Source organism: Carcharhinus amblyrhynchos, chromosome 9 (genome assembly GCF_965287045.1).
Source record: "Carcharhinus amblyrhynchos chromosome 9, sCarAmb.v2.hapA, whole genome shotgun sequence".
NCBI classification, from domain to species: domain Eukaryota; kingdom Metazoa; phylum Chordata; class Chondrichthyes; order Carcharhiniformes; family Carcharhinidae; genus Carcharhinus; species Carcharhinus amblyrhynchos.
In genome coordinates this window covers 67,540,455-67,553,419 of record NC_137332.1, presented here as the reverse complement: position 1 = coordinate 67,553,419, position 12,965 = coordinate 67,540,455, and the positions used below count along the sequence as shown (strand labels likewise).

At 36.8% G+C, this 12,965-nt stretch overlaps 1 protein-coding gene across 1 annotated transcript in view; it reads right to left on the bottom strand.

Annotated features, from left to right (window-relative positions):
• Nucleotides 1–3,800: 3,800 nt before the first annotated feature.
• uhmk1 (U2AF homology motif (UHM) kinase 1) overlaps nucleotides 3,801–12,965 on the bottom strand; it is a 35,203-nt gene continuing 26,038 nt past the window's right edge. Inside the window, exon 8 of the mRNA XM_080195865.1 lies at nucleotides 3,801–10,804. Within this exon, the coding sequence (XP_080051991.1) occupies nucleotides 10,649–10,804 (156 nt within the window). The 3' untranslated portion in view covers nucleotides 3,801–10,648. The remainder of the gene's footprint in view (nucleotides 10,805–12,965) is intronic.

Sequence of the window (12,965 nt, the reverse complement as noted above, 5' to 3'; positions counted from 1 at the left end):
CGATTCTCATTTCTCTTTAGAGATGCTACTTGTCTTGCAGTTTCCTCATCCTCTTTTTTAGTTCTGACTCTATGACTTGGAACATTGGCCAGAATTTTATCATCCCACCCACCACAGGAAATCAGTGCAGGTGAGGGGTGGAGCACGGGGAGGTCCTTGGACCTTGGGCAGGTCCTCGGACCTTGGACAGGATTTTGTGGTTTCAGGACAAGCGAAGCTGTAAAATTACACCCAGTAATTCGGTTTTTCTCCTGATGGATGTTGGTGGACCTGCTGAGTTTATTCAGCATCTGCAATACTTTGCTTATTGCAGAGATTTTTAAATGAAGTTATTTTGCAGGTAAGGAGCATGATTAAAAAAAAACACCTTTTGGTAAACTTACAGGCAGCTGCATGAATATAATAACACAAGGTTACCACTGAAGTACATTGAAAATTTTTAATATCAAAAATTGTGCTCCATTCTGCAGTTGTTCACGGAACATTTTAGTTTTGCAACTTGAGTGAAAAGTGAATTAAACACTTTTAAAGCACAGCACAATTTACATCCAGTTGGCCAACTGCACCTAAAGTGAAAACTCTACCCTGTGTGTTACTTTTTTTTAAAAAGTAAAATTTGTTGGCATGCCTACAAATTATACTTTAAGGCAAACACCATTTGTTGTGTAACCCCTAGCAACATGATCAAGTTACTTAGAGACTAAGTAGAAAAACATTGGTACTTTTTAATCTACTCTTCCAAACTTCTCAGTGGGTTTTCATTTAATTCCTGAACTAATAATTTTGGATCCTATTCATTTACATAAACTCAACTACTTTCAGAAAAAGAACTTGCCATGGTATTGGGTTTTGCTGGCAATGTATTCCACATTTTTGTTTTGAAATTATTTTACTGAAAAAGGTGCCTTTTCTCACATCACAGCACGTGGACAGCATGGTGGCTAGCACTGCTGCCTCACAGCACCAGGTACTCGGGCTCAATTCTGGCCTTGGGTGACTGTGTGCAATTTCCCCTTGCCTGTGTGGGTTTCCTCCCACAATGCAAATATGCGCCGATTAGGTTGACTGACCATGCTAAATTGCCCCTTAATGTCCCATGATCTGCAATTTAGATGGATTAGTCATGGTAAATGTGTGGGATTACAGTGGTACAGCAGGGAAGAGGCTAAGATGCTCTGTCAGAGTCGGTGCAGACTTGATGGACCAAATGACCTCCTTCTGCTAACTATTTAGTTTCATTTTCCCTACTCTTTTCGTTGAAATGGCATAATCTACAGGGTTAAAAGATTTGTTCAATTTACTTTAGAAAGTAACCACTAAATTTGCTTCTCGGGCAATGCATTCCAGATCATAATCTACTGTCAAAAAAATCTTATCTCCCTTGGCTTTCTTTTACCAATTACTTTTCATTTGTGTTCTTAGGTTACCAATCCTCCTAGAATTGTAATTAGTTTCTCTTGGTTTACTCCATCAAAATCCTTTGGAATTAAATCTGCCCCTTAAACCGTCTGTTTCTAAGAATGCCAACTTCTGTCATCTCTCCACATAAACTGATTATCACTGTTACACTATTAAAACTCCTCTGCATTCTTGACATTCTTCCTAAATTCATATTCATCAAAACAAACATGATACTCTAGCTGAAGCCCAAATCTACATAAAGTCTGCCTGATAAGAAAACCTTTTGTGAGGCTGGAAACAAATTGCATATACATCAATTCCCATTGGAAAAAAAATGCTTAAAAATATTAAAAGGATTTTTCAAAAATGGAGAACCAGCTAACTGTTGCATAGGTTGATTCTAACAGGACAACTATATGAGTACTAAAACTGGCCATAGTACTTTTACATCAGTTAGAGAAAAATTAACTGTTTCCTGGACCTGACTGCTTTTACTGGTCTCAGCTTTGACCCCCACTGTTGAATAATGCTACTCCTAGATAAGATATTTGAAGATGAGTGTGCTTGGCAAAGTATTGCTATGAAGGTTGGTGCCTGGACGACCAAGCTTCAGAAAAGAGCCAAAAACGATAGAGGAAACGTATATTGCTAACAATTTGGATGTTTACCTTCATGCTAAAACATTCAAGTTTTCATTGCAAACTGTAAATTAAGTTTTAATATGCATTATAATACATAAAGCTTTACAAAAACACAAACTCTTTTGTTTAGGTAGTTTTTTTTTATTGTCACTAAAGCATAAGGCAGTATTTTACCAAAAGAAGATAAATGCTACAAGATACAGTAGCATGCCTTTTAAGATAGTCTGGTACACAAAGCAGCAGAATGACCAAGGTGACAAAAGTAGTTCACATATCTAAATCCTTGCATAATGTAGGAGGATACGGTGTTGGTAAGCCCCACTGTACATTAAAATTTGCTTTACAGCATACTGGAATTGGACGGGAACTCAATTACAATCTGCACGCTGAATTGCAGAAATAGGCTAGCAGTATTGCATCTTCCAGTGCTTGTATTTTAACACATTTATCATACAATGAAACGTCTATTGAAAACAGATGTGGGTTTAATTACCTCTTTCTGCAACATCTGTAACATTTCTGAAAATTTCTGAGCAGTTGATTTAAAGAGGAATGACTGAGCTAAAATAACAGCAGAAATTTACATACAATAAAACCTGTTAAAAGTAGCATGGAGACAAAACTAAATCCATGTTGAGTATCAATGGTTTTGGAGATGGTCAGAATTACTAGTCATTAAGGTAACTTTTTCTTCCCTTTGAATGTCTCTGCAGTAAGTTTTAAGGTGTTACACAGTTTGGTAGCTACATTATCAATCCAAAAACAGTGCCGTGTCTACATTTCCTGGCTTCAAGTCACTCTCAGCAACAAGCGAATTGTACATAGCTATAAAAATAAGTATTTGAGATGATGGATGGCTATGTCTGAACACAAAACAACTCAGCAAGTGCTCCTCTACTTTTATGAAGTGCCCAAATTGTTCTAAACCTCCTACTCAAGATTCTGAAAAGAAAAGATAATGCATGAGTTGATGACAAATTATCAGTTGTAAGGGCCTTGCGCCATTCTCTCAAGTCCGCTTGTAGCGTCAGCCTTACAGAGAAGTGGAAATAACTTTGCAGTGACATAAAAGTGACGGTGTTGTAAAAGGCAAAGATTTGAAATTGTGATGCAAAAATAATTGGAAGAGGGAGAACTGTTGTAGTATTAAGAAAACAGCCCTAATTGCAAACACAAAACGACAAATTAGGACTGAACCTTTGTCTAGTGACTTCAGTCCTGGAAGCGCACTGAATCTACAGTCAAATCTTGATTTTATGCAAAGTAGGAATTAGTTTGGAAAGTGGTTGTGCAAATCCCTTCTGGAACTATTACTGTTCCTCTGGAAGACGATTAGTTGCAGAAATAAGCAATCAAACTAGAGTTCCCAACAAAACTGCTTGGAAAACAAACTGCAACTTTACGGCTTACAACTCATCAGCAATTCCCATCACAGCATCACACTTCTTTTGCCTTTGTGTGGTATTTTGCATTTTGCTTTTACAAATATATTCTACACCTCTCAAAAGTAGGAAAGACCTGCAATACATTTTGGCCTCATTACTTGATTACTTGGCACAAGTGCAAGGAACATGCATCCATGTAGTATATAGCTTACAGTGCAGTAACTTTTAACACTCAATTCCCAAGGAAATGCTTAAGATAATAACTGATGTGCACCAATGTACGCAAACAAACTGCAGTTTAACCACTTGCACAGATAACTTACAAATATTCACAGTAGTTATTCAAAATATTAGATAAAGAACTGTCACAATCGGCACTCAGCAGTATTTTATAATGAACACAGCATATACAAATGGCTCCATTTTCATTGGCATAGTCTGATCTAGCCACAGGGCACAATTACATTTTTATAAATTCTTTTTATAAAAGGAACTTCCATACAATTATTCTAATATATAGCTGTGTTATTTTAAGAAAGTCTCAATTTATTGAACATCTGGTGACAATGGATTTAAATACAGTTGAGCATTCAGCTTTGATAACACAGATTTCATAATGGCAAAAAATGTGCAGTGAGGGAGCCTGGCAATGCATTCAATAATTTGCTTTTAGAAACTTAAGCCTGTTTCAGAACAGAAATCCAATGTTGAATCAGGGAACAATAATGCAAAGAATTTGCTTATGTTTGCAATAGTTTCCTGAGAACAAAAATTATTGATGTGTAATCTAAAAATTTAGCATTAGTCTAACAAGCAGCAGGTCTGATGGGTGAATGAATAATGCAGAGGACTTAAGTGCACTCAAGGACATCCAAATTTCAAGGAATGAGAACAAGTTATGGGTGTTGTATCATTTTGTGTTGGAATGGCAATCAATTACTCAATTATTTGTGCAATTACCAAACCTTCTGAATCTCAGATACAATCAGAAACTTTGAACAAATTAAATCTGCTGTTTCTACAGAAGGTGGCTTGGCATTAGTTTGACCATGTGGCTTCTAATCAAAAAATTGTGGATACTTGAATTCCATTTGTACTCTTTGGTGTTACAGGACAACATAAACCCAGAAATACAGCAGAGCATTTTTTTTTAACAGAAGCTTGGATATAATTCTCTCAAGAAGTCTCCCAATTAAAGAAGTTATATCGAGGATTTACCTTTCATTAACTAAGTATAAGGAAGTTTACAATAATCTTAAAAATAGAATGCAGTAATACAAAACGGGTCAACAAGCTTCATCAGCTATCAGCTATTTTTCTGTTTTACAGGTAAATCCGTTCCATGACTGTTGTATTAAATGAATTGATTTGAGGAAGGATCAAAAGTCCAAAGTGAAGCAGTAACCCAGGGAAACTTAGAAGTTGCACATATCAAATGCTAGAGGTTACAACCTTACAAGCTGCACTGAGTTTCTGAATACCATGGTGTCTTGTCTGATTGTTGCACTTCAGATCAAAATGTTCACATTATCCATACTCACACTGACCCAAATATCATGAAACACCAGACAAGAATAATTCTTGTTAGTCACAATAATTTCACTATGATTGTACATTTCATACATGGATTACAAATGAGATGTTGAAAAGCATTTTGGGGATGATCCGGAAATACCTTTTTTTTAAAAAAGCTACTGGAATTATTCTTGTAGGGCAATGATTGTCTGCAGAATTTCAATGCATGGCTGGCTTTAATCCTGTTTAATTAAATTTTGTTGGAGATGACAATTAGCTCAAATTGAAATCAGATGTGTACTGTTGTGGTAACTTTGTCTTCAGGTATGTAATAAAGGACATGTGAACGAAGTCAACAGTCAAACAAAATAGCACTCGACACTGCCCTTTTTTTTAAAAAAAATGGTCCTTTCACACTGTACACACATTCACACAGTGCAAATATCAAATTTCTTCCTCTTGCATTTTATTAAAGAACTGGAAAGTTTCTTCTCAATACCACCAGTCATCTGCGAAAACACTAATATTCCCACTCCCAGTGCATCTGTTTGAGGAATGTGGCAAATGGTATAAGGTAGCATATTTATCTCTTTTGGCTCAAGTCTTTTTGCATAGGACACCATGATGGGGGGAACATGCAATCTCTATGCACAGTACCACATTATTCACTAGCTTCAGTAAAAAAATACACTGATTACTGGGCAAATTCCCTTAGCCTGGAGATCCAAGCTTTGCGTTTTAAAAAATAATCCACACAATTTTAGCTTGCCTTTTCTAAAAATTGCATATACTAATCTCACTGTGCTCTAAATTAAGTTTGCATAACAAATTGTGATGCAATTTTGGTGACCAAAATATAAGCAGATAATCAATTATTTTTATTTCTACAGCCCACGCTTTGCCAACATGTTTCAATCTCAGTCTTGCCTAGCCGGTGGGTTTCCTAAAAAAACAGCAAGTTATGGCTGCAAAATGATTATCTCCAAAGATTTTGGTGCAGAAATAATCATGAATACGGCCTGCTTATATGGCAGTCTTTACTGTATGGTGGATCTATCGCCGGACTAAGAAGTTTGCCCCACTGTGCAGAGTTAAGTGGCTGGATAAACATTTTATTCACCTCAAAAAGATGCATAGTTGGGAAGTATGCTTACTGAGAAACCATTTCTTTCCACAGGGAAAAAAGTGAACAAATTGTGCCCCAAGCATCAAGGTAACCCGAGTTAGTCAAACTCTTAATGATCTTTAACTCAGTATGAAGAGAAGAAAGTCAAATTGGCATGTTAGCATGGTCAGATGTTTGTGCTGAGCACCGCCCTCATTGGATGTAAATACACTAAGGGAAAAGCTTTGGGCATACCTTTTTTAAAAAATCAAATACAGTTGATACTATTTTGATCCGTGGAAACAAACAATTTTCTGGAGAATGGCTGACACTAAGAGGCCATTGTATAAATGGCCAAATCTCTAAAGTGCAAGTAGCAAAAGGGCAATGCCATACTGAGCTAGGCCTGTACCAAATCCAGCTCCTTCAACCATAATCAGCAGCAATAACAGGGCTAAGATTTGGCTGCAATATCTGCAGTTCAAAAGGAGACATCACTTTTTTGAATCACAAATGTGATTTGTACTTTAAACTTGTCACCCTTGAACTTATACAATAAGAATCATCTGCATTTAGGGGAGAAGAATTTTTGTTTTTATAACTGGTGTCCTTGACATTAGATCTGGAGTCATGAGAAGTACACTGGAATAATGCTGTAATTTCATTTTTGCCTTTGCACCAAAGCTAAATCAGGATAGTAAAACTACTAATAGTTAAAATATCAATATTTTCTATATTGATTTACTTTTAAACTGTTTCAGAAAGTGACTAAAATATTTAAAACCTGGTATATGGATTCAGGAAAAGGTGACATGTAATTTGAATGCCGTCAGTTGTGTACATTAACTATGTTCATAATTTAGTGGTTATCCCCAAACTCATGGTTAATCTCATTAAGATTTGATCTAGAACATAGGGCTTACACACGAGTATGAGATGGTCTACATTAGCCACACAATAGTCTGGCTACAGAGCTGGAGGTTTCTGAGGATATAAGGTGCACTTGGATTATACCTATCATTTCACTGGCGCAGATTTTTTAAAAAATCTGTATGGCAGAATTGATTTAAACGACTATACAGAAATTAGGTCACATCTGCAAATCAGATTCAAATTTGAAAAGCGACCTAAAAATCTGGAAATTAAATGGCAGTGTGAACCATTGGCTTAACTGAATTAGCCCAGTATTACTTGTCTTGAACAGTTGATGTTTTATCACAGCAAGTAAAATACCCAGTAATTGTAACATGACTAACACATCCAACATAACAGAACTGAGGGCATGGATCCATTTTCCAGTGGGTTTTCTCATTCACTAGGTACATATTATTTGCAGCAAAGATGGAGTGAATAAGTCAAATTAAATTGGGTACCAGCCAGATTTAAAAGGTATTTAAAAGACTGTTCATAATCCTTCTAACCTCTAGATCATGAATCAGAATGACTAAATCAGGAAACATGACCAGAACACATGGTGAGTGCTGTTCTGAGGGGCCATATTGCATGCACTATTAATTGGAAAATTGGTGAAATTCATGGAGAGTTGGCAGGGGAAGGGTGTTTATTGACCATCGCACAAGTTGAAGTATTTGGAAATTAAATATTACACCATTATTCTTGTCATCGACTAGCTTGGATCTTATCTCAACTTCCTTGTGGCCTTTGGATTGTCTGATTTGGTGTTGAATATACTGGACCAAGTAAAGTGCTTGAAGGCTGCCAGAGATTGGGGCGTGCCGAGCCATGTAGCTATTGCTACACAATACAATATTGCTATACGATAAAAACCCCCACCCCAGGAAAATAACTAAACTTGTGCAAGAAACTAGGTAAGCAAGCAACAAGATTGTATCTTATTCAAGGTGGGACAAATGACAAACATCCCAAAGTGCAATATCTCATCTATATATCCCTATGCCAATAAACTCTGTGGGAGGGTGGGAGGAAAATCATTGACTCAACAGAAGCATTAAAAATTTCAACAATTGCAGAATATTTCATCCATTTGTTTGAATTCTACCCAAGGAGAACAGTAACACTCCATTTTTTTGCTGAGTGATCCTTTTTTAAAAAAAATCTTTTTGCAGTCAAAGATGTGGCAAAACAATTTAGAAACTAATGGCTCATATCTGTAAGGTAAACAATGAATGTTCAGTTTCAAAACTTGACTTCTCACGAAACATCGATGTTAACCCAAGAAGTTTTCTCAAAATGACTGGAGTTGAAAGGCAGCGCCTATGGGTATACAAAAAGTACTGAGTAATGATTTAGCGTGGGGAAGTGTATAGAAAGCATGTTCAACGTGGTGGTAAAACGTGTTGCGTAGTAAGAATTCGGTGCAGGAAACATGTAACCATGAACATGTTCCTAAATGTTGGGTTTTTAAATGTTCCCTGTAATTTTTATTTTCTTTGGTACTTTTTTGTATTTAAAACTGCTGCACTGGTTCTAAAATTAAAAATTAACCTAGGTATAAAACTAATTTGGAATAAACTGATATTTACTTTTAGCAAATGTAGTTTGGTTAAATTTAAATTCAGACAGTTTGAGTCCAAATTTCTTGAGTTTAAAATCCACACTTCCTACGTAAATTAGTTCAGTTATTTACCAGCTTGAAATTCGATCAAGTACAACAAAAAGGTGCCAGAGATAAATAACCAAAGGCATTAAAATTTAGAATGTCATTAATTTTGCCTTCAACATACTTGAGAAGTAAACTCAGAATCCATCTCTTAAAGAGTGCCCAAGCATTTTATAACTACGTCATCAAAATTATTTTTTGCATGTAAAGTCACAGAATGGTTATAGCATAGGCAGAATCCATTTGGCTTGTTGAGTCCATACAACCTTTTTGCAAGAGCTACTTAGCCCCAGCGCTTTCTGCATTATCCTGCTATTTTTCCATCAGGTGTTCATCCAATTCCCTTTTGAAATGATTTGAACCTGTCTTCCCCATCCTTTCAGACAGTGCTTTAACAAGTCATCACTGCTATGCATCTTTAGATCATATTTCAAAAACTGGTTCTGGACTTGGGTTCCAAGGCTTTCCATTACATCAATTTGTCTTTGGTAATTAGCTAACTTATCAAACAAATAGATGTCATCTTTATTAAACATTTTATTTCTTTTTGTCCTAGTAATTTTAGATCCATGTGCATTGAATTGGAAAGCTTGAATGCAGCAAGATATTTTTTAATTGTTATATCTGGAAATATTGTTCGTACCATGATTATTGCTAGTTCCAATAGTAATGAAGGATGTAGGTGATCTCAATTCTCTCTGTAGGAAAATTTAATCAGAATGCATGGACCAATTTAACACATCGATACAAAATGCCATGTCTTTTCATTAATATTGATATGGTAGAATGGGGTGCACTCAACTATTTATGGTAGGCATCTTATATGATTGCAGTGACAATTATGTTTCTGTTGAAGGTTATTTTTGACTTTGGGTATATGTTGGCCTTACAGCAAAATCTAGTTTATGAATTGTACTCATTACTGTATAATGTGTGAGCATGTGCTTGCTCTCTCTTCCCTCTCAAGCCAAATGTGGCTTATTTTATTTGATATTGGGATGTATGAGTAATTTATGAGGGGAATAACGTGATTACTGCCTTTGCTATTTCAGAAGTACTAGTTTTTATGTATACTGAATTACTGGGTAAAAAAAGATGCCTGAGGAAGCCAGGTATACTTTGCAGTGAAGAATTAACTGATGTTTTCATCCCTAACTCTGTCAATCATGTTGTTTTTGGCAATCGGTGTCTGCTTATGTATCTGAATAAATGTGTTCATAAATGGAAGTTGCTGATTCTTTAGTGTTTGTGACCTGCTATGGTCAGATTGTGAATCTCTAGGCCACCCAACAGTAGCAAAGCTGTCCCAATGCGAGGCCAAGAAATTCAACGTAATGCAATCTCTAAATCTCTGAAATGATCAAGGGAACTTTTTCTTAGATCTTCCTGAATATAAATAAATTTGCACCACACCACACACGTACCACTGAAGCTGCTGTTATACCAAGGCCAAATAAAGCACTACTGAGGAATTCTAAGAGTTGTGCTCAAATACATGTCCCTCTTGCCCACAGTAAAATGTGGTTTCTCTGGTATGTGTATATATACTACACACCTCCATTAAAATCCTTTTCTGCATCTGATGCACATACACACTTGCGATATGATCCTTTTGACTTCACTGACACAGATCCAATCCAATTTAATCCTTTTGCACCATTTATAAAAATGATTGGTGATTTCTTCAAGTATAGATAGAATAATTTTCACCAGCATGCTCCCCGTTAACAATAATGTATTTGATAGCTCTGCCAGCAAAGGTGTTATTTTAGCATTTTACAAACCAAACGCAGATTGCTATAATTTCTAGTAATAAAATAGATTTTGTTAATAACTTGCAGTCTTAAGTGCATTAATCCCTAACTTTGTAAACCTTTTCTCTAAACTAGCTGCTTAAATCGATGCTCGCTTACACACAAAAGGAAACGGAGCAAAACATTTAACCTTTTACACTATTATATTGAGGAATATTTCAAAAGGGACCTGGCTGATTGTAAAAGGTGGTGAGCCTAGTTGCAGCTTAGGTGTCAGCAACTACAGTATGATATAGGTATCCCCTCTTGTAGGCACACAGTGGATAGAATGTAGCCACAACGAATTTGCCATCGAACATTCTTCCAGTCAGCATCTGCTGGGCTATTTTGCAGTCAGCAGCACTTCTGAATTCAACAAAAACCTAGTTTTAAAGAAGACAGAGAATCATAGTCCAACGTTTAATTTGAAAAAGCTTACTTTTTATTTCTCAGTAGTGACAGGAACTACACAACCAAATCCTCTTAAGAAAGGGCTTTTAACTGAAACTTTGTTATTCACCATTTCCTTATGTTCAAGTCCACTTATATTAATTAGGACAACGGAAAAATATCAAATCACCATTACAAGTTTTTGCAGCCACAGTGTAAGTTAAGCAGCAAAATGTAACCTATAAGTATCATCTATCTAAAGTAGCACCAATCCTGATCTCAATTACAGAATTCAGAAAAAATCCCCTCCCCCCCTGCCAGAGAATGATGAAAATGTGGAACTCGTGTATTAGTGAGGTGAACAATATAAATATATCTATGGGGAAGTTAAATAATGAGCAAAGGGAATGCAGGATCATGTGGATAAATAAGGAAGGCTAGCAGAAAGCTCAGATGGAACAAGGACTGCTTGGACTGAATAGTCTTTCTATGTTGCATAATCATGTAATGTAAAACCATATATTTCCTGTGTTTGATCCAATTTTTACTGGTTGAACCATAATTCTGAAAGTTAAGTTTAGCCTGGCTTAATACCTATAATATCTGAAATGCGTATAGTGATTTTTAAACGAGCAGTTGAGATTCACTATGAACAAACTCCCATTTGGAATTGGTAGAAAAGACTGCCAGGGCGTTTACTATATTAGAGTTTGACAATTTGTTGCATTGGAAAATTAACTACTAACCAATTTAAACAATGTTATACTTTAAAAAAAATACAGAGTAGGAAATTATTTTTTCTATTGGTGCTGTTCTCAACACATGATGCGATGTTGTTCAAGTACATTCCAGGTAATAATGCTAAAGATTTGCAGAGATTAGATTATCTTTCGGAACTTGTCCTGTGATGGGATAACGGTCTTTGTGCTTTCCATATCCTTGTCTCTGTTAGTTTCCATATCCTCTCCTTGACTCAAAGTTAATGTCAATGTCTCTCAGAAAGTCCACATGGATTTTTTAACTGCCGCCCGTGCACTATCATCTCCCCAAAATAAGTTTGTGCGTCAAGATTGGAGATAATAACAGCTCCTCTATTGGATGTTGAACATTTGTTGACTTTGGTGAGGAAGACTATGCACACAAACTATTTCAATGGATAGGGACATCGTAAATAAAAGGGGATTGCACCAATGTGAATTCCATTGTTGTCCTCAGGTAGTTCCTGATTAACTGTTTACTTGTATTTTTTCACCAATGAAATCCAGAACACTACAAGTCTGGCATTTGGGTTTCTTACAAGCAGGGTTTTGCTCAGTGAAATAATACTTCTAAGTACTATGAGAGGAAGGCAATGAGTTTACTGCCTCGGAGTGGAACTCAGAACATATTAATGGAACTAAAGTCTGAAGGGCCGCATTATACCACAGTGGTAGGACGGCTCAGTGGCAGGGCAGCATAGTGGTTAGCACTGCTGTCTCACAGTGCTAGGGACCCTGGTTCAATTCCTGACTGTGTGGAGTTTGCACGTTCTCCCTGTGTCTGTGTGGGTTTCCTCCAGATGCTCCAGTTTCCTGCCACAGTCCAAAGGGTTAGGCTGATTAGCTACATAAAATTGCCCCTTAGTGTCAGGGGGACTAGTGGGGCAATGGGGATAGGACCTGCGTGGGACTGTCATCAGTGCAGGCTCAATGGGCTGAACAGCCTTCTTCTGCACTGTAGGGATTCTATATCTCTTTTTTTTGAATGGAATTATCACTACGTACTGCAGAACCACGATGCAAAGCAGCTGACCCCTGCCTGAAAAACCTGAAACATTAACAGTTTCTCTCTACACATACTACCTGTTCTGCTGAATAACCAAGTCGGCTAGGATTTTCCAGTCCCGCCAGCTGTGGGCATCATCATGGACGGGATGGAAAAACTTGGATAGCCATTGACTTTTAACAGCTTTCCAAATTTTCCTGTCCTGCATGTATCAATGCATACCACAGGCAGGACTGGAAAATCCCACTCCATGTTACTGATGGAGCAGAGGGCAAGAGGATCTTCCTAAACAAATTCCTCATCCTGCCCAGGCTATTCCAGTTTTACATCTCTGCTCAGAATTTACAACAAACGAAAGAGGTTTGCTGAACTGACTGGGTAAAATCATGG